Genomic DNA, 22,973 nt, shown 5'->3' with positions numbered 1-22,973 from the left:
CCGAGTAGATATGGATTTGGGATTCCGATGATTAAGGGAGCAAGTAATTCCCATTCCTTGGTATTAATAATAAGGTATTTTAGGGTTGCCTTTACGCGATTGTCGCCAATTTTGGCCTTATTTTCGTTTTATTTCTATTGTATGTATGGCCGAGCGCCCTGGCCGAGATTATGGACATGATAATGTCGCCCCCGATGAGGGTTTGGTGGGAGCCGCCGTTGCGACGCTCGGATATACTGGCCGAGGATCATACACGCGTGAATGGTGAAACAATGGCCGTGTCGCTTCCGATCCTCCAGCGTCGTATCTTTATTTTTTTTAATTTTAAGGCACGCATGTATCTGGTGGCCAGAGGGGGGAGGGGGAGCGAGCGACACGATGTCGAAAGCATTGTGCGCTTAAAAATAATAAAGTGTGACCTCCGCGGCTAAGGAGTTTGCATCCGTTTAAAATGAAAACAAATCTTCGTTATGTTCCTCATTACAAAATCGACAAACTGGCTTTTTAATGAGATTCTTTAAAACTCGTTAGTTTAGTCTATTCGGTTGTCGATTGCCGCAAGTTTTTTTTTTTGTTTTATTTTATTTTTGCTTCTTGTGCCTTTTTCTCTCATTTTTCCTCGTACTATTAACTAGGAGGAGGAGAGTCGAACACTCGAGCAAAGCCCATTAAATGAAGGATAATTTGAATTTTCGTATTCGGTGTGTGCGCGTGCGTGTGTGCGCGACAAGCGCTTGGGCGCGTGTGTACGTGTGTAAGATGTTTTTAAAAATGTGGATTAGAATGGTCGAGTTGGCTTTTGCTTTTTCGAGCACGCGAGTATGTTTCTTAATTTATGCAACAGGAAATTTTGATCTTTGACCCTCTCAAGTATCCGCTGACCGACTCGACTCGTACTGAGTTTCTTAACTTCTTGTGCAGAGAGAGAGAGAGAGAGAGAGAGAGAGAGAGAGAGAGAAATGTATTTCATTCAAGGTTAATGGATTATTCCAATGGTTCGAATGTTTGTGAAAAGCTTCGGAAGGAGTGCGTGCACGTAGAGAAGCCAAGTCGTAAGCATTTCTCTTGTAAATTTTCCCTAAGGGGACAATTTTTTATCTCCGCGAGAGGGGAAATTTATCTTAAATTTGGACGATTATCTTTAGTCGTCGAGTTGATATTTCATCTTTATGTCGTATAGCTTGTACAGGTACTCGTTAGATGGAAATTTTCAAACGCGTGCTTTGTAAAAATTGCCAATTCATTTCCACGATAATAAATATTAATGAGCTTACGCGTAATTTGACATTAATATGCACTTGGCAGGCAAAAGCAGTTAGCGTTTATTTATATATACTCACCATATTAATTTTGTTCTTTTCAACTCCTTTTTTCTTTTTTTTTTAATTTCTAATACGGTATTTTATGGAAAATACCAGGCTACCTAACTATAATAGTACGAATAGATGTCACTGTCGATCACTTGAAATTTAAAATACTTGCAAATATTTATCATTTAATTTGGAATAAAAAATTGATTTTTATAATCTTTCCATGGAAATTAATAATAATAATAAATTTTTTCATCTTCTTTTCTTTCTTCTATTAATCTCAACGGATAAAAGAAGTGTGGGTAACGAAAAAAAGTTACGAGAACTGCTAACAGATGGAGCATGTTTATGTTCGTTTTTTGCTGCTTTAATCTGACAATATTAACGTAATCGTCGATCGGTAAAAAGACATTCATTCATCTTTATCCTAATTAAGATTGTTTTATTGATTTATTTTATCTTTTTTTTTATTAAATATCCTTATTTGAATAGGAATACTACAATGTTTCGCAACTTAAAATTATTTCTTAGTAAATTTTTATTTCTTTACCGTTCTTTTTATTTCTTTGTTGTTGTTGTTGTTGTCTTATTTATTATTATCTAATTAGAAATAACACTACATACTCTAACTTTAAATAAACATGTGTTTAAATCTTATCTCTATGTGCTTATATAACACCGGTGGATTTTCTATATTGGCCAAAGTGTTCTAAATATTGATGAATCGTGTCCATTGGTTGATAAATTTCGTTCATGCGGTTCTGAAAGAAAAGAAAAAATTAATTTTACTTCACAATAAACATAGGATTGCGAATATAGTCACAATTTTGATGGCATTCGTCGTGCTTTAGAACAAGTCATTTCCTCTGGACTTTAGAAAGCGTGCTTTATGCTCTCTCGACTTAAGTCTTACGCATAATATCGACTGCTGTGCTTGTAAGTCCTGTCTAGGTGGTGGCTAAAGCTACCTCGACGAAGGCCATTATTAGTAAGAACTTACCTGCAAGTATTGGGGAATTTGGCTGGAGACGGCGGAGCCGAGGAATCCTTGAACGAACTCGCGTATGAGCTCCCAGCAGTTGGCCGGGACGACCGAGGGTCTGTACTCGATCTGCGAACCAACCGAGCATACTTGGGTTATTTAGCTTTCGTCGCCTCATCTCGTGCCTATGCGCGCGCAGACGCGTTAATCGCCGGACGAAGACCTAGAAATATATATTCGACACGATTCTCCACGTCGTCGGCCGAGACAAATGGCCCATTAGTGCAGAGAGGCGTGTTCGGCCCTTTGACCTTCCTCTCGGACACTACCAAACCACCCGAATAACCCCTAAAGTCTTTGATCGCGCGAGCGAACAATTACGCCCAAACAATTTTCTTCGGATTCACGGGCTACGGTAAGGCTTGATCGAGACGTTCAATGCAAACGTTTACTGCACATCTCAGATATGGAATTCACTATGACTATTTTAAAAGGCGTAAGATCGATGAGTCGTCGCAGCGATATTGTCACTGCGTCCCTATTACCGTGTCGCCCGTGACTTCGTAAATACATTTCTCAGCTTAAAATTAACGATAGTATCGAGAAGGACGAGAAGCTTTTATTCGATCTCTTATCATTTGTAATTTATTCCACCCGTATCAGGGCCATCGCGTCTTGATGATGCTATCGATACCGTAAGCTTTATAATTTTACAGCGATATCCAAGCACTAAACATGCGCGAATAATCATTTTTTTGAGACATCGGGACTCGACAATAGACCATTTTTACTATTACTTATCAACTAATTATTCGTAACAAAAAGAAGTTAAATTTTTTATCGAAGCGCAGCACGTATGGGGAGACTGAGTCTGAGATTGGAACTGAGTCAATCGAAGAAGTCTCTCCGTAGTCTCTTTAGTCTCTTGAAGAAGTTAGTTGGCGGGACGATCGACGATTGAGCGAACGCGTGTCCTACACTCCCCCCTCCCCAAAAGCAATGTACAGCCTTAATTATACGCCGATATAGTTTGAAAACATATCTGCGCTGGCGGCGGGGTTCGGGGACCGGAGGCGAGAATCCGCTTCCCTGCGTATCCCAGCTCCCTCCCAGCTCTTCCAGAGAGTTCGGATGGCATTGAATAGGGGCCGAAAGCTTCGCTCAAACAGGGAGCGGGAGCTTTTGGCACGGAGCCACCCTCACCCTCCCCACCCATCTCGCGCAATTCCGCGCAATCTCGCGCAATGTCAATGAAAGTTACGAATTACGATCGATGATCGAGGCTCCCAGACGGATTTGAATTATTCGAAGCCGGACTTTGGCTCTTAGGAAAAGTTCCCTTATCCAATAGCTTTCCCTTTGCCAGCACTCCGTGCTCTCAGCTTTTTTTTCTTTTTTTTTTTTATATCCCTGGGCCTCTTCTTCGCGTTGCGACACAGCGCACATTAGATAAGGCTATCGTCGCGATACGGTGCGCAACGGCTCGCTTCTTTAATCGCCCCTTCTCTTGGCTAAGCCAAAAGCTAAAGGTCATAAAGTTATAATATACTCTATATTATCTTATACCTTACTCTAACATAATCTAAGCGTCTACCGCGCTCTGGGAAAAGTTATACGCGCAGTCAAGAGTTGACGCAGAAACGTCGGTTAAGGTCGCAACGCCCCCCACCCATAATGTACTACAGACACATGCATTGACAAACGTTTTTAATTTAATTTTTTCATTAAAGTTGCGCTTGAATTTGCACACGCATGCGGGGGACGCGCTGATGTGGCCAAGTAAGTTGTCGGCCATTGGACGAGAGAGTGGAAGAAACGTCGGCTGTAATCGTCTTACAATGGCATCGCGCGACTGAAAGGGAACGACGAGCGCCGCTTGCCCCAAGCATGTCTAAGTAATCCCTCGACCTTTCGATATTTAACATGAGCAATAATTTAACAAGAGCTAATAATCTTCCCGTCCTCACGTCCCCGTTGCTCTCAATACCTTACACACTGGATATAATATAGACATGCAATGTTTTCACTTAGGCTGCATGACAAAGTTTATTTTTATCGATCTGTTTTCCCGTTCCTGTCCAAAGAAACTTCGTGGTTGCGATAGGCATGGCTTCCCGTTAGGCAATTGGAAACTCGTTGGCCATACAATCGTCGTAACTATTGTCTATTTGTGTTTGACGAGCATCGAGCACATTTCCATTCAAAATTTCGGTCCTCGGCAGTACATTCGGAGAGAAAGAGAGAGAGAGAGAGAGAGAGAGAGAGAGAGAGAGAGAGAGAGAAGACTGATTACAAAATTGATTAAATTAACGCAATAATTAATGAAGAATTAAAGAAGATTAAAGAAGAGCATGATTTATGAATATAATTATTGTTGCTATTTGCGACCGTAAAGTGCAAACGAAACTCAAAATAATAGCACATGCTTAAGTAACTATATTACGGTTACGTGAAAATTGTGAGGAATGAGATTGAGCGATAGAAAAATGCCGACAAAAATCAAATTAAGATACTCGACGATGACTATATGCCTATAATTGGATATGTATTTAATTTGAGAATTTGTTTACATTGCGAATAAGCGAAGTCAATCGTCAATGTGCAGTATGGTAAAATAAAGCTACGAGTATAAAGGATAAGTAGAAGAAAAAAATTGCACTTGTCTTAAAAATATCGAATCCAAATCGTCCTCTTTACTCTTCTTTTTTTTTCATTTTTACAATTCGTGCTATTTTGCTTAATTGTTATATATATATATATATATATATATATATATATATATATATATAAACTATAGCTAATTCGACATTTGTATGCTTCATTGTGTGTAAAATCGAACTATACGAGGCTGAAAAAGAACTAACTTTCACAATTTTTATGTGACGAGTAGAAAAGGATCCTTTTAATAAAGCATCTTTGGCAAATGCAACCGATCTTTTGAGATATTCTATTCTTACCAACCCTCCCACACACACCCATACTAACATTATGGTTAATTTTTTTCGGCCAAAACGATTTTACGTTTCCCACTCCCTCGTCCCTATTCATAGGCAGGCAAATTTGATTGTTTCTCCGGGGGACAAAAGCCCACTCCAGGCGGTTAGCGTTGACCGCATCACTCGGCCCAGTATTTTTACGAGCATTTTTGAAAAGCCGCTTGGGGCTAGCGCGCACGCGCACCTGTCCCAGTGTCATGCACCAAAAGCCTAGGACCAACCAGCCAACCGAGCCCTACGTTTCATTTGTCATGAATAGGTTGGCCGACCTTCGCGAGGAGGAGGAGGAGGAGGAGGATCCGTCGGGCATTTTCAACCGATAGGTTCATCGGCTCGTCGCGCTCATCAAAATCACGCTCGAATGCATATTAATTTGCATGAACACTAGATGTCATTTATCGGCTTCCTCACATCTTCACCCCCATCCTCTTACAGCTCAAAATACATGTCTTAGCGCAGAACGAAGCGTGAAATCTTTTGTATTTAAATACCTTACAACAAGCATCGCACGTTTGGTCGTTCGTTAACGAACAGATCAATGATAAGGTGAGTTTTGTAAGTGACAGGCATGAAGAATTAACCTATCTTCGCATTAAGGCGACTATTTAATAAATGCATAAATGATTAAATCCATAAATAAATTAATAAATAACCAAATAAGTCTATGGAGCCCTTGACTAAATACACACGTGCATATAAATATTGTCAGGTTTAGGTGAGAGTCGAGCGGAATAGTTTGGCGAAGTTTATTGAGTCAGCCGATATTTCTCGGTAATGGTCAGGTTAATAAATCCGGGCTAAACGACGTAAAGCTCGCAGGTGCTTAAGCAACACTGAAAACACGAACAACTTTTTTCCATTACGTGCGCATCGTTTAATTTAAGAGGGTCAAGCGGGCGACTTTCTTCCGCGATCGATTCGCTTTTGCAAAGTCTGTTAGCCGAAATGGAAACGACAAAGAGTCCGCGTGTAATTAGCTGCGGGGTGGTGGATAGGCGGGTGATAGGGAGAGGGGGTCGCATTGGGTTCGAGCGGCAAGTGGCGCACGACAGTCGCGATCGTCTACAGCTGCTTTCCGTCAAAAGTTTTGACAAATGCTCGTTGGCGCTGCACTTGCTTTTTCCTCGGCCAACCAGAAGTTCCTTCATTTTCACCTGCTTCTACAGTCGCATTCCATCTCGTTTTTCCCCTTTGTGCGCCCCTTGTCTTCTCCAAGCCCACGCTGCGTTAATGTTGCGGAAAATCGCATTCGTCGCTCGGCGATTTTCGGTTATTCGCACTCGAGGTATCCTTACACCGCACGACCCATCATTTATTTTGCCAACAGTCGCTTCGATAACGTTCGGTTTCTCTATTTTTTCTCACGCGTTTATGTTGCTTCTCACGCGTCAGCTCATTGGACGATAAATCACAACAATAATCGAGCCATTAGTTATTTTCTTTTTTATCGACGGACGATCGCAATGACTAACCGAATGTTTGACAAACTGCCGAACGGATAGATAATATTCCTGAGATGAAAGATTATAAAATCATCAATTTATAATATTTATAATTGTCGGATTGGGAATTTCTTAATTCGTATACATTTTTTGTTTTGTTTTTTTAATCTACCGAAAGGATACTGGATACTCGCAAAATAAACGGTAAAAAATTTTTTCCGTGAAAATTTTACTTTTTCTCGTGGATTTTTTCTCGGCCACTCGGCCACATAACGTACCACATTTTTTTTATTGCACACGGACACTGTGTGCTTTAATGAGACAAAAAATGTGTGCGCATCAACGCACGTATGTATAAGTAGCATCTAAATATGCTGTCCAGCTGTTTCCAACTCCAGTAAAGAGTTGAAAAGCGAACGATTAAATGAGAAATGTTAATTTTGTTTTAAGGCGATGAAAGTACGGATTAACAAATAGATCGAAGTCAACGACGAGACAAGATTATAAAAATGAATAAAATATTTGAAAGAGAGGCAAAAAGAAGTTACGCACATCGCTTTAGACATACATGCGCAAGCGCGCGCACACATAAAATTGAACGTTGACCAATAGTCGCACTTTCCACCAGCCAATACGGTGCTAAAAAGCCATATACATATAATAAGCCAGCGAGATAATGGAAATGTCGTAATGGTGAATCGATCGTTGGTCCATAATGGCATTGCATTGGTGTACGGGTGAGATCCACGGCTGGGCTGAGATAAGAATCCCTTCGTAACGGTACGCTAAGAAGGAGAGAGGAACGGAGATGGGAGAAGGGTCGAGTAAGCCGGCGCCAACTCACCTCCACCAAAACTCCTTTGAAGTTCTGCGTCATGGTGACGCTGCCGAGTTTGATGCAGAAGTCGACGAGCTCGAATCGCGGCCCCTTGCACTCGATCTTTGTCTGCTTCTTGTCCGTGCAGACGTTCGTCATCTTGAGAATGACGAGATCGAAGAGCCTGTCCGCTATCAGGGGCACCACCTTGTTGCCGTACTCGAGGATCGCGAAGACCGAGGCCGGCTGCTCGGAATTGTGCAGCACGTGCACCGTTCGTTGCCCACCTAAAACATATCTGCTTTAGCATCTCTGTTCACTAATATTCCGACTACTCGCTACAAAGATTCTTCTTATCTTTACCGTTTTTCTGATTGGGGATCGGGAGCGACTGACTATTTATGTTTTCACCGTTTTCGTAACCTCCTATAATCATTATCAAGACATTAATTTTAAACAGTTATGATTAGTATGCATTTATCTTATTAACAATACATTTGACATATCGATCGTCCACATACGGATCGTGCGACTTTACGTAGGGAATTTGTGTAGCTGCTGCGGCTGTTGTTTATTATTGGTCAACATTTGGCCTGTCGTTGATAAAGTACGGATGTCGATGGAAGACTTATCATTCGATTATCGTACTCTCAAAAATCATAAAGCGTCTTCATCAATAACGTTTCCATTATATTACTGTGAGATAATGTTGAAATAATGAAATAACGGCTCAACAACTCGGCTAACTTTCCAGCTAAACGCATGGAATTTGAAACCAAAGGCGGCATGCGTAATTAAGAACAAGAGTCGACAAAAGAGTCGATAGAATCGATAAGAAGAGGCAATTTTGACGCGAGCCATTAAAAGTTTCTTCCCTTACCTCACGATTAAAAAGGATAAAAAGGAAAAAAAAACATGAAAAATAAAAGAGAAATTTAACATTAGCCAGGCTATGGTTATAATGAGTAATCGAGTTAAGTTTTTTAAGATTTTATAAATAAACTTGATTGTAAAGTAGACAGGAAACGTTGTCGCCCGTTGACCAAGAAATTTCTAATACTTTTTCATCCTCGATAGCATGAATAAGCGATAAAAATGTATACATACGTCACATTAGCGTCTTTTTATTAACGCGTTACGTTTGCATTCAATACCACTGGGTCTGTGCACGTAACGAACGATCAGCGAAATAATTTAACAACATTGCGTGGTTCGCGATTGTATAATCAAAGCGACGAATAAATAATCCTCCTGCATCGGTCATTTGCCATCGTTACTTTTGACTTTTGTTGAGCACAAGCCAGCCAGTCAGTCATCCATTAGAATAATATTTGCTAAGAAAGTACATTGACTTTCGACAAACGAGTCAAACTGCCAATGCCACTTTATTCACTCTATTCGCCACTTTTAGCAAAAAAGGGGAACGGAAGCTCCACAAACAGCGCGAGAGTAAAAAAGAAAATCCGTGGCGAAACACGAGTCTGTTCAATTGAATATTCATGTACACTACGTAGTCCGTAACTGTGTTGTCGAATGCACATATGGAGGAAGGTTCTTATTACTGCTGGTGGTGGTCCGGTCAACCGTACGGCGCGAACTCGTATGAATTACAAGTACGATAAATAATACGCAATGATAATGACCGCATTAAACATGGTTGGGGCTTGAGTTCATTTCCTGTTGGCGCGTCTGACAAATCCATACACATTGCGGGATCACAATGTCCTCCGAGTCTCTATAAAAGCTCTCGCATCTTTGTATCATTTGCATTGACTCTTCTGTCAAGACTGTCCTCAAATACCGATTTATGCCTACCATTTGATAAATACCGGTTTTCATATAATTCATTTATGCTTATTTCCTAAATTAGCAGCTAAATAATTCAAAAACATGTTTCAATAAGCTCCTTACGATTGTATTTATCAACCGAATAGCTTTTTAACGCCGTTAATGTCGCCATGAATCAATCTCATTTTTTGCCTTTTTTGTTGTTGCTGTTGTTGTTATTCTTTTGCGTTTTTACAAACGTATGTATACTTTCATAAATTTTATGAGCTCATAGTTTTAAACATTATATTCATCGTATCTTAGTTACAATATATATATATATATATATATAATGCGAGAGAGTGTGTGAGAGAGAGAGAGAGAGAGAGAGAGAGAGAGAGACAAAAGGGTACATTAGGAATAGTACATTATACACACGCATGTGTGTAAGATAGTAATAAAATTTATATTAAACAAAGCAGTGAAGTAAAATTTTTCAATTCTTTAATTTGTAAAGGTAAGGAAATTTCAATATTACGTACTTTTTAAAATTATTTTACTATTGCACTTTTATCAATGAGACTTTTGAATTTTCATTAAGTTCATAAACGGTATATCTAATCGGTCCTACGCAAATTATTAAGAAGTACTTTTTAAATTTTTGTTAGAAAGTGACGATGCTTCTTCAGCATTTGTTGTTTCACATGGGATTGGTGTTTCGTTCCTAAGTGTTTCTATTATAAATGAAGGGATCAAATATTTTCAAGACATCGATCTATACAGTGAGTATACATGATATATACATTCTTTTACGAAATGATACATTAATACTTAGCTACAAAAATGCTTTGTAATTAATAGAGCAATGATTCAGTAAATAAATAATCTAAGAAATCTAGATGATTAATATTGTATTAAAAACTAATATAATTAAGATTGATGGATTGAAGCTATTCCGTACGTCTTTTGTGCCGATTATAATCTGATATATCGGAGTTGAATGAAGAACAAAAATCAATTTTCCGATGTAGCAAGCAATAGTTGAACTTTTCAAAACTGATCCAGATAAAAACTTTATTGCTAACCATCGAACGTCGGATTGAGCTTTGCATGAACTGCAGGAGCATCTGGTACAAATAAATGATATTAGCAATCGTAGTTTTTTTTTTTATACTACGTTTGTTATATATATAAATTTGATTTAAATTAATTGGATTATTTCGCATTAATAAAAAAAAAAGAAGTATTTATACTATTAATAATATGTATTTTTAAGAAATCCAACAATTACCAACATCACTGAATAGAGGCAATTACTTTTTCATTCATAGTATTGATTCCAATTACTTTAAATTAGATTTATTAATGTATTTAGAAATTTGATCATGTTTTTTTTTCTTTTCTTTACATATTATAAGACGATACACTGCAAAAGATTTATAGTAATTTCAAACACAGATGTTTAGAATAGTAATTTCAGCTCGAATAGATAATACGACCTGTCGATTAAGTAATCCGAAAATCAATGTATTCAATGTAATGGATTGTTCAAGAATCGCTTCGGTAAAATGAGATTGTCATCGAATTGAGTGACATAGAGCGCAATGGCTTCATGCTGATAATTTAACATATGAAGAAAAATGATTGGACATTCCGTATTAAAATACTTCTTATTAAAAAATTTAACAGCCCTTTGATTAATAGTATTATTGTTCGATTTATGGTATCGCAAACGATTTTTCTTGCTTTTATTTTTTATTTTTTATTTCTCTTATTGCCTATTAAAGTGAGTGAAACATTAAAAAGTATTTCTCATTAAAATACGGTCCTTTAGATAGCCGTAATAATTGCGGTTGGGCCGTAACACTCGACTAAAAGAGCGTGTGGATTTATAAATGTTTGGAGTTGCAACTTGTCGACCTACTTTTCCATGTATTCGTCTTTCAACAATTGAAATTATTTGGACATATATACATAGATAGATAAATACGCGATACACAATATACAATACACATCTACACACGGACACACAGAATATCTATATTTAATTATTGCAAAGTATGAGGATTTCAATTTGCAACGAATTTAACACATGTATTTTATGTATACACATTTATTAATTTTTTTCAATAAATGCACGCGGAGATTTATAGAGAGAGAGAGAGAGAGAGAGAGAGAAAGAGAGAGAGAGAGAGAGAGAGAGAGAGAGATGCAGCATAGAGAGTAAACACTAGGGGAAGAGTGAAAGAGCAAATTGTGGACGTCATAAAGGGAGATGCGAGGTTCGATTGAATAGAAACTCTCATAATCCATATGAAGCCCAATGTACAGCGGTTAGGAAAAAAGAGAAAATGGCAATTTTAAAGGTTACTCGAGGCATAAACATCAATTACCGAGTAGGACTCGAGCTTCGCTGTTGTTCAGCTTCTGTCTTTCTCTATTATGAATTTGTGGTTACAAGTGTGCGCGATACATCTATGCCATCGCGGCATATTTAAATATTATATAGTTTAAGTAATATATTAATTCTATAAAGTTGAAACTGTTATTGATTGATAAGCAAAGATGTAGATTATATTTTAAAAAAATTACATCCTACAGAATTATAATTTTTTTTTTCACTTCTCTCGAATACGGAATATCAAGTTCAAGTACATAATGCATTTGCTTTAATTAAAATTCCGTTTGATATCGCAAATACTTCAATATTAATATTGAAATTAAATTATTAATCGTCAAATGTATGTGGCAGTTGGGTGTGAATTACGTAGATGTATTTACAACTTTTTCATTGTCAAGATTACGATCATAAGACTTGGAAATTTTTTAAATAGATAATGCGTATTACACGTTACTCTACGTTAATATGTACATGTCAATAGGAAACTTATATCATTTTAGCGTAAGCTTATGATTTACTTAAAATATAACTAGGATGATTGGGTAGTAAAAATACACAAATACATAACTTTAGTGCTGCGGTCTTACGCTCGCGAATGCAAATGTAATTGTAATTTTACACTCTTTAAGTTAATTTTCAAGTACAGTTAATAATCGGATATTAACAATTCAGAGCTGTTATATAATGATAATATAATTTGATAAAATTACTTCTAATTAAGCGTTAACAAAAATGCCACAAGCGTTAACAAAAAATTTGTTACCAGCCAAATGTAAAGATCGCAGATGTTTTTGAGAGAGAGAGAGAGAGAGAAAGAGAGAGGGAGAGAGAGAGAGAGAGAGAGAGAGAGAGAGAAAGAGGCCTAATAAAAGTTCGACACTTGTAAGCTGCTCGCTTACAAGGACTCAATCTATATTATATCTCCAAGAGATTTTCCTACACTAGGACCTTCTCTTCAAAGACAGAAAGTTGAAGAAAGAAAAGTACGTAAAAATACATAGCGAGATCGAATTGTGGAGAAAACTGTCGCGCGGCAGTGCAGAGATGGTCGCAGTTCTCGCTCTCGACGAGTCGAAACAACCGGCACCGAAATACCATTAGAAAAGCTGCTGACATTTCCTCGCCCATTGCGGCTTGATTATCCTCGGCAGATGTGCCTGCAAGATTTTAAGACACCCTGGCGAGCTCGATACGAAGCCTTCTTCTATCAATAATTATTTGAGATTAATCGGCATAATTGCTTGTTTTTGTTTTTTCATGAAATGGTCTTGGATAATAATTTGCTTTTATTTCAAGAGATTCGAAGCTTCTCCTTTCTTCTCTTTCAATTTCCAAGGGGAAGCATACGCATGTGATATTGAAATGCCGGTGTAATAATAATTTATATGTAATAGCTTTCCAATAATATTTTAAATGATGTATTAGGGAACAGATTTGCGAAGGTGAAGTTACAGTCATTTCAATGACTACCGAAGATCGTTGGAGAGTGACGGAATTCATAAACTTTTTTTTTCTTTTGATCGTATCTCGGTTCTTCTATCAATTTCAAACGCAATCCAAAGATAAATGTGACTTTCCATTGTTAATCAATTGTTTTAACAAAGTGCTGTGTTAAAAATAACGATAAAAGCTTTGCAGTGCATTTTCAAATTGGACACAATTGACATTAAATAATTCTTATTATATAAGAAAATCTTATCAGAATCGGAGTTCAATGATAAAGAAAGTTTTCTCACTCGCTTATATTGGTCATTGGTCATTATGTAATCTCAAATTTTTATAATTTATGAAAATAATTTAATAATTTACAATCGACGTACAATCCATCAACCATCAATCAATCCATCAACTTTTACTTTTATTAATACATGACTGAGAGATAGTATTGTAAAAATATAATTAAAGTTTTGGATTTTCAATGATAAAAATGAATGAATGAATTAATCGTCTCATTCGGAAGATTGAACAAGTTTAAATCGATTTTACCTAATTTTAATTAAATATAGAACATTAAGAATTATTATTGCTACATAATAGATTAATAATATCTTACTTTAAACATCTCATAAACTCTATTTGTTAATATATCTAAGCTTGTTGCAACTGTTATCTTAAGTCTTTTGTATCTTGTTTAACGTAAAGTCAATTAATTACAATTATTGAAAAATAACAATTCTCATTTGCTTCTCGATGCTAATCCGTAATATTTATTATACGATTTTGTAAATCATGCTTTACATTATCGCATATATTCTATTATATATAAACAGCTTTTCATAATTGCATTAATTACATTGAATTTATATTTATAATCCATTTTATAAAAATAAGCATATTTCAATCGAAGTAGTATTTTAAGATTAATTTACAATTTATCTATCGACGATATTAAACAAAAATCATCAGTCAAGAACTTGTTGATTGTGGAGATGTTCTAGAATAGAAAAAACCGTTAAATTGGAATTGAGTACCTTGAGTGAGGGCTGTAAATTTTTTTTCATAAAGTATATTTAATATCATTTTTCTACTAAACAATTCTTTAGTATATGAAGAATTGCGTATTTGTTCATCTCGTATTACGCAACTGGAATCCTCATAATATACACTTTTGTATAATAAATGAAATCTATCATGGCAATTCGCAAATCCGAGATTTAATATTTCAACCGAACAATACTACACTCAGAATCGATTCATAATATTTATTATCGTCATGAGCGCCCACCGCTCATTTTCATTCAAAGATCATTATTTACCATTTTCATCGGTTTCTTTAGTCTCTTGTTCATGTATCATTCTGTCGCTTAATGATGACCCGTGTGCATGGGTGGATCATTGTGAGAATTAGAAAAGACATTCGATGAGTCTCTCGCGCCCTTTCACAATGATTCAGTCCACTCACAAGCTCGTAAATCGTTTAGCTCGCACTGTACAAAATATTTTTTACATATCTGCAGCGAAACTATTGTCACTGTCCTCATATTACACGTGCATACATACATACATTGATTTGATGGTTTTTTGGTTGCAATTTGATTTCTCAAGATGCGATAAGACTATATAATTATAGTAATCCTTTTAGTTAAGGGATAAATCCCAGCAAGTCAAATTCCTTTGACATTGTCAAATTGAAGGGTTTACGACTCTATCGGGCATAATAGCGATGGAATGTCACCTTTTTTAAGTGTACTGTAAATTTCCTTCCCAGTTTTATTATTTTATTTTTCAGATCCTGAAAAGCCGGACCACGTTATCATAAATAACAAATTTTATTATATCACTAAATAAACTTTTATATTTACTTAAATCTGCTTTATCGATGTACCTGTATAGTACGGCTATCGATTTCGGCCTTTGGACCTTTGGACCTTTCTCCGTGTTATCAAGAAAATCAACACGATCCACCATTAGTTTATTTAAATAATTGGTTAATTAACTACTTTTATTACGATTTTATCACGTTCATCTTGTAAGTGTATCAATACCGGTATCCATTACTTCACGAGAAATGATCAGGATTTTTATTCTTGTTGGATTGGAAAAAGGCAAATATTTGTTCGCTTTGTAATCTTGCGAAGACATTGTGGGCTCTGATCGGCGCAGTAAATCTCCTCATCGGAATGGCAACTGATTTTGACATCATAAGTCGATGGATTTAAATGTCGGTAAATATTTAGACAAGATAATAAATAAGAAAAAAAGTGAAAAGAAAAAAGAAAAAGAAAAACGTATATAACCAATCAGTGACATGTCTTTTGGTATAATTAATCAATCCCTACGTGTCATATTATTATTGCTCCAACCTATTGTTGCGCACCACCTCGCGGCACGCCCGAAAAAAAAAATAAAAATACGAGGTCGATTATTTAGGATGGAATGCGCGAATAAGTTTGCCCAACAGCCGAAGGGACAGGTAGGCGTTTGCCAGCGTTGATTGCTAAAAGACGTCTTTGCGCAAAAAGGGGCCGATTAAATTTAGAAATCCCGCTCGTGAGTTTTTCGTCACCGAGTCGCGTATCGATTCTTTTGGGCATCTTCCGGCTATGGGGTGCAATCCTTTCACCAAGCGATTTGCCTATTTTTAAGTTCTTGCGGAATTCAAAGTCGCTGCGCAACGAGTGAGTGCCTCGCAGTCTTGACCCATTGACTCCTGGACACTCGTATTTTCGGCAACGCCTCTGTATTCTTCCCGCCGTCCATCTCTCTCATCGTTCTTATTTTTATTAATTGTTGTTGAGCTGACTGAGCCTCGTTCGTTATGCCCCAATGCCACTTTACGATTGTAGGTGTGGCAAACAACGGCACCGTTAAACGCCCAATTTCATTGGGATGAAGAATAAATTCGCCTGACCAACCGTCCAAGAACCTCGGATTCAAGTTGCTATGCAATATTCTCTAATCTTAGGCTAAAATCTGATTTAGTCGAGCATTAGCTTCCAGCTATCGCTATGAAATGATTCGCTATGATGATGACTCTATCCGTAAAGTTCAATCGCAATCGCAAAGCAATAACATTATGTTTAATATTTAAATAATTTTAATCCGGAAAAGCACTTTTTTTTTTAACTATTTAATACTAAAAAAAAAACACAGAAGAACCATTGGTGATTGAAAAATGAATTGAATGCAATCGGATTCAATGGAGAGAATATTTAAAAGGCGAAACAGACGCCGTTTTAAAGCATCATCGACTTGGCAATCGACTCGACGGAAGCTTATGCGCTAATAAAGTCTGAAGATCAATTATTGACAATGAAGTTCATTGGTTCAACACCCCGAAATTTTTCATAAATCATATTTATGAAGAATTATTATTATTTCATTGAATTTGCTCAAACGTTTTAATTTTTCTCGATTATCTTTCTGTCTTTCGCTAATGCATCCTCCATCAGTGCCTCATTTTAAATTTAAATAAAGATACGGAAAATTTTTTTAACATTAACATTAAATCGAATCCCAAATACGTACAACGATATATAAAAATATTCATTATTAAACGTAATTAACGCATAATACCTCATAAGGCTAAGACATGGAGATAATAATATTTGCTTTATTTTTTATATCATGTGATTATTTTTAAATCAGACGAGGAAATATTTAAATTAAACATCGCTGTAAATATGATTTTTATAGAGGGAACAAAATGTATAGAACCTTTTCGTCCAGTTGAGACTTACTTTACAAATTTTTTAACGAACCTTATTTGTGACGTCGACTGAGAAGTCGCACAGTTCAAACTGAAATGGCAAGAGAAGGCTTGGACGTGCGAAGAAAAATCGGAAAAGTCATCGAATTAAAATAGAAATATCCTTCGAAAGGAATTCTTTGTTTAAGGCTACATAGTTGCAGCAGGCTCTCTGTCGAAAAATAATCTGAAAAAAAGGCCTGAGCCCCGAGCATTATATTTTTCAATCCCTCAACTTTTAGAATCTCGCACCAGTAATCAGCGTTACAATTAAAAAACAAACAATTACATTCTGAAGAATGTAATGAACGCGCGAGCGTGAAAATAGAACTTTAGTTGTATAATGTATTTTTTCCTATCTCTCGTTAGCTCATTCCTCCTTCTATTCCCTTTCCTTTATTTTTATTCGGACGTACGTTCGAGGGAGGAGATTTGCGATTGCTTTATTAAAAGTTGCAGCAGCTGCTGCATCGATCCGAAAGGATTCTTCCCTAGCGAGTTTATAAAATCGTAGAGGCTTTATTTTTTTAAAGAAGTAAGAGGAAAAATGAAAATATGTAAATACTCTTTTAAAATTTGAGATTAAAAAGCACTAGAGAGATTACGCGAACAAGAAAATGAATAATTCACACTTTCGATTCTAAATAGAATATAAATGAAGAATTGCCATCAGAATGCATGAATTTGTCTGTTTAATATCATGTAAAACAATATAAATAATTAATTTTTTTTATCTTTCTTTTAGAATTTTAATTTATAATTCGTATCAGAAAATATTGGTCTCCTTTATCTACAATGACTAGATGAAATATTCGAGAAGATTTAACAAATTTTCAAACGTCGCTCGCAATGTATTATTTTTACGTTTCAATATTCTAATAATTATGTGTGTATTATTAGTAAGGATATCCTTATTGTTAAGCTGACGGTTGGCAAACCAAAAATTAGATACTTGCGCAACATGGAATAATAGATCGACTTACTAAAAACACAGAATAATAGTAGGTAGAGGGGTTATTAGATATTCGATATATTTTTATACCCTTGATTTCTTAAGTCTTGTGTTTTGTTTGGTAACCTATTTAATCTATATTAAAGCAATATAAATATTCGAAGCTTTCAAATCTCTCAAACTATAAGCCTTAGTTATAAAGAACAAACCAAAGAAAACAAAAAAAAAACCAAAAGAAATATGCCAATTTACACTATTTAGTGCATTGATGCCACATTAGTCAACAAAAATAGTATAGTGAAAAAATTATGAAAAAAAAAACCCAATGAGTTTGATATGCAAATGATCGATGTTAGCGTTGGTACACAAATTGTTTATTAAATGGCTAAATAACGTATATATATCACGGGTAAGCAAATAGTATTTTATCCCGCAAGTAACAATATTCATGCGATTAAGAATTATTAATCATTGTAAATTATATAATCCGAAGACAATGGAGATACTCGGAGGACAAAAATTTAGCTGAAAAGTTAATGATTTATTTATAAGTAAATGAAATGATACTACGAATTTATACGAAATTTTTAATCATTGAACAAATGTTTTCAGGACCGAGTACAGAAATTTTTTATTGATAAAATAAATGTATGGTCGATTGTAAAAAATATAGTAGTAAGTATGTTTTTGCAATATTTGTATTTTATTCATTTTTATACTTGAATATTCTTATATTGAGGTAAATCGACAGATACCTTTTCACAAATGGACTTTTAATCAATATGTTTTACGATAAACTAAACGGAATAAATATAAGTGTGAGAATAATTTCGAATTATATTATAAAAAAAATAAAAAATGAAGTAAAATTATATCCATTATCAATACATTATTTCAAAAAAATATTTATCATCTCTATAAAATCTAATTTTTCATTATAAAGTTTAAGTATGCATCTAGAAAATTATACTTTAGCGTAATTATGAAATACATATGAAATTATGAAGGAAAGAGTTTGGAATCTAGCGATCTTACAATAATTTTCAAATTGCCTTTCTTTCGTTGTAGCATAATTCGAAGCTATTAAATACATACGAGAGTTATGTAATAGCAATATAAAATTTTTAGAGTTACGTAATTGAAATATTACTTAAGAATATGACAAAATCACAAACAATTTTAACAAAGTATTATTCAGCCTAGGAATAATGAGAAACTACATTTATTGTAATATTAAATGAAGCTTTACTTTAATTTTAATTTTTAAATTAAACAGGAATTTTCATATATATATATTACAAAAAATTATTCTCATTAAAATACATTATTTATTTAAACGAGCATCAACGTAGTTTATCTAGATGATTTTAACGTGATATATATATATATATATATATATATCCTTTAAGTCATTACATCTTTATATTCAATTAAAATCTTATAATATGGTACGTTTGAAATGTACGATTATTCAATATAATACGTAAAAATATAATAACGTGTGAATTAAGTTTTTTCTCGATTACTCTTTAAATTAATTCATCTTATGTACCGAAAATAATATTAGCAAGAGCAATTAAGCCAGATAGATTAAGAAAGGTTGAGTACGTAACTAAAATTGAAAATAAGAGTGGCATGTAGGATTCTGATAGTGGGACGGATAGTAAAAGACCGTTTGGTAAATCTAAACGAAGATAACAAGATATTATTAAATAGGACTTGTGAAGTAAAGTGGGATTGCGGACGTCTAGATTAGGTGAGTTTAAAACGAAATAGCAAAGTTTCAAGCTCCTAATATAAGTTTTGTATTAATAATTGTCCATAACTTTATATCTTATCTAATTAATAAGAAAAAAATTTAGACTTTATTGTGTGGGCCTATTGGACAATTCCTGTAGTAATTGTGACAAACTTCACTTTGCCTCGTTAATAAATGTATGTATATATATATATATATATATATATATATATATATGTATATATATTCTAATAAATTACGTTATGCACGAGAAGAGGAAAATATTTGATTTCAATAATCTCGTTCTTTAATTTTTACTAGAACTTTAAGGGATATTTTTTTTTTTTTTTTTTTTTTTTTTTAACAATTTATCTATAATTATACAAAATAATAAAATTATAAAAAAAATATTATTTTCATTGTGTTATATACTCCTTGAAAAGAATTTCTTATATTATTATGATAATTGAAATTAGTAATTAAAAGTCAACAATGTAAATTGGTGTTAATAAATACGCATTAGCGGATTTTAAAATGTAAAAATTTGCACAATGTTTAGCACAACTTTACAATTGTATTTTGGCAATGAGTTTTTTGTTCCATTTTTTATCAGATAAATTTAAGATTTTAATGTGAAAAGAAGGAGAATAATTGTGATTTTTGAGTATAATATTTTGTACTTATACATTTTATTGCGAGTAGTGTGAAAATTTGCAAGAAGAAGGAGCACTCCCCTCTAACGACCATCCAAATACCTAAATGTATTATTTTATTTTTTAATGTAATTGGGACGTACCCACAGGAAATGACTTTGGAATAATGGAGATAGTCTTTGGAAGTGGAAGGGTCTAATGGAAGCAAGGGGAATTTTTGTTAGGAAATAAATATCCTACTGAAAAGGAAAACTTTAAGGGGCCGATTGCTGCTCGGCTAACTTTTTGCTTCCGAAACTTTTGCTATGCGAATTCCTTTTGTTATTGCAATGTTCTCATAGGTGAAGGATATCTTGAGAATAAAATAAAAAAACAAACAAACAAACAAACAAACAAGCAAAAACGAATGTAAGAATATTATATAATAACGTTTGATTATTGTAATTTATGTAACGACATTGAATGTCGAATATAACATATATTGTTAGTATCATTGACTACGGATGAATAAATAATCGAGCACAAAAGATCGTATGATTTTATGAACATGTAAGGGCTAGTCATGTCAAAGCAGAACACATCTATAAATTTTTAAATATAACATTCCTAACTTGCCGAGATTAAAAGAATAATGTTTTAAACTCTATTAAATTTTAAGAGAATGTGCAATTTTCAATTATAAATTACTCGTAGTGAAAAGTTATTTCATTTCAATATATTAGGGCATTGAATCAAGATATTTCATCAATTTCCTAAGCATTACGTCAAAAAAGACTCGACAACTACTTCCTTTTTATTTGAAAAATAAATGTGCACTCAAAATCTTTGAAATACAGACTTGGTTTCCTAAAAATTCCACTCTAATTAATAAATAATAATAAATGTTTGCCATAAAATATAAGTCAATTTTGGTTAATCTATAGTACACGCACTCGTATATGAATTAGAGTTTTTGAAAATATCTTATTTCATAAGCAAATCCAGACAGAATTATATTTTACTTTTAATTTTGATTTTTATTATATAATATTTAGTGTCGATTAGTCAAGGGCGATGAAAAATTTATTTTAAAATTCAAAATTTTCTTAAAATAGTACATCATAAATTTCAATGGAATTTTTTATTGCATATTGATGTTTTTTTTTCTTTCTTTTTTTTTTATCAGATTTTCATGAAAGTTTTGCAATAAGTATAAAATTGCAATAAAAATGATAAACTACTACTACTACGAATTATAAAAGAGTGTAAAAAAATAAAAAGAAGAAGAAAAAATTAAGAAAATGGAGCGTTAGATAATTTTTTCCCCTTTTATTTTCATTACTTATATTTATTTAAGATTGGACATGATTTATGTTTTTATTCAACTTTATTGCTACATAAAAACGTTGTAAATATCCTTTTAGCTTCCAATATATGAATTTTTCTTAAATTTTTCTTTGAAATCGGCACGTAATTTCTCGCAGGACGTCAATGCTTAAAAACGTCAATGCCAATTATTCCTAAAAACTTCGTTTTAGTAATGCTCGGATGAAGGATTGCAAAAATCCGTTATATGTTAATTAAAAAAATATTAAACGAATCAAATTTTAACGATAAATATTTTAATAATGAAATAATTGATCTGCTATTTTCAATATATATGTATATATATATATATATATATTCTACTCGATATCAGCTCATAATATAAATAGGCGCTTAATTGGTATTTTACATTAATTTGTGCATTCGAAAATAATGAACCAAATATTTAAAAAATTATTATTTTTACACTAATGTGATTGCGATTCTTAATAATCTTATTATTATTGTTGTTGTTACTATTATTAATAATTTAACGCTAAGCTATAATTTATTGTAGGTTTACCTAAACTTATTATAGCCTTATATATATAAAGAAAAAAAAACAAAATAAAATAAAATTACAACACCGTTTTTCGTTCGTCTTAAGATAGGCCTTAGAAAGGCTTTGAAAGAGCGAATGAAATTGGAAATTCACCACCGAGTATTTGTTACTTATTGTCCGGCATAGATGCATATTGTAAGTTTTGCATGAGCAATGCGCCTCAAGGACAATTGATAGTGGCCAACTGCTTCGCCCTAAACGGGAGGGTAATAATATATTATAGGTGGATTGGCGAGATCTGCGGACAATTGTGCGCTTGCAAACTCGTTGCTTGAATCGCACATAAGTGCAAAGCGTTTGTCGAAGCCGTTTAAGCGTAAAGGAAGCGCCGTCTCCTCGGGTCACGATTACGTTAAACGCCGAATTAAAGTAGCGCGCGAGGGTAGTCGTCCACTCGTTACAATTAGCGCTGCCAAAGGATAAAGATAATGTTGATGATGTAGGGGGTAAATTGTTAAAAGTCCTCGGGGCGCATCGGTGGTATAGTCGGCAGAAGATAGCCTCTTTCTCCCTCCCTACGGAACGACTGCATCGAGCAACGTCCTCAGGCTGGCCAGCGAAACGCGCCTCTCTGCCCCGACATTCAACCAGCAGAACGAGCAAGTCGGTCGCGGGGACGCAACCAAGAGCGAGGGAGGCCTACCCCGATGGAGCCCTGGCTCGCTGCACTGCTACTGGGAGGGAGACAGAGCGCGAAGGGGTGTATTTTGGGGTGGGGGATGTGGGTGGGCGGCCGCTTGGCGGGGGAGGTATTGGCGAGGGGAGGAGTGAAGTAGAGAGGAAGAGAGAAGTAACGGCCGTGGACTTTTGGCGGGGGGGGG

At 34.7% G+C, this 22,973-nt stretch overlaps 1 protein-coding gene across 1 annotated transcript in view; it reads right to left on the bottom strand.

The window, feature by feature from the left end:
* Window positions 1–1,964: 1,964 nt before the first annotated feature.
* LOC105366014 (Mediator complex subunit 20) overlaps window positions 1,965–22,973 on the bottom strand; it is a 23,588-nt gene continuing 2,579 nt past the window's right edge. The window contains exons 2-5 of the mRNA XM_011504317.1: window positions 7,911–7,973; window positions 7,575–7,834; window positions 2,311–2,421; window positions 1,965–2,071 (exon numbers count right to left, since the gene is read on the bottom strand). Coding sequence (XP_011502619.1) covers window positions 1,979–2,071; window positions 2,311–2,421; window positions 7,575–7,834; window positions 7,911–7,973 — 527 coding nt within the window. The 3' untranslated portion in view covers window positions 1,965–1,978. The remainder of the gene's footprint in view (window positions 2,072–2,310; window positions 2,422–7,574; window positions 7,835–7,910; window positions 7,974–22,973) is intronic.

This window comes from Ceratosolen solmsi, unplaced genomic scaffold, assembly GCF_000503995.2.
Source record: "Ceratosolen solmsi marchali unplaced genomic scaffold, CerSol_1.0 scaffold25, whole genome shotgun sequence".
Classification (NCBI taxonomy): Eukaryota; Metazoa; Arthropoda; class Insecta; order Hymenoptera; family Agaonidae; genus Ceratosolen; species Ceratosolen solmsi.
This window is presented reverse-complemented; position numbering and strand designations above follow the sequence as displayed.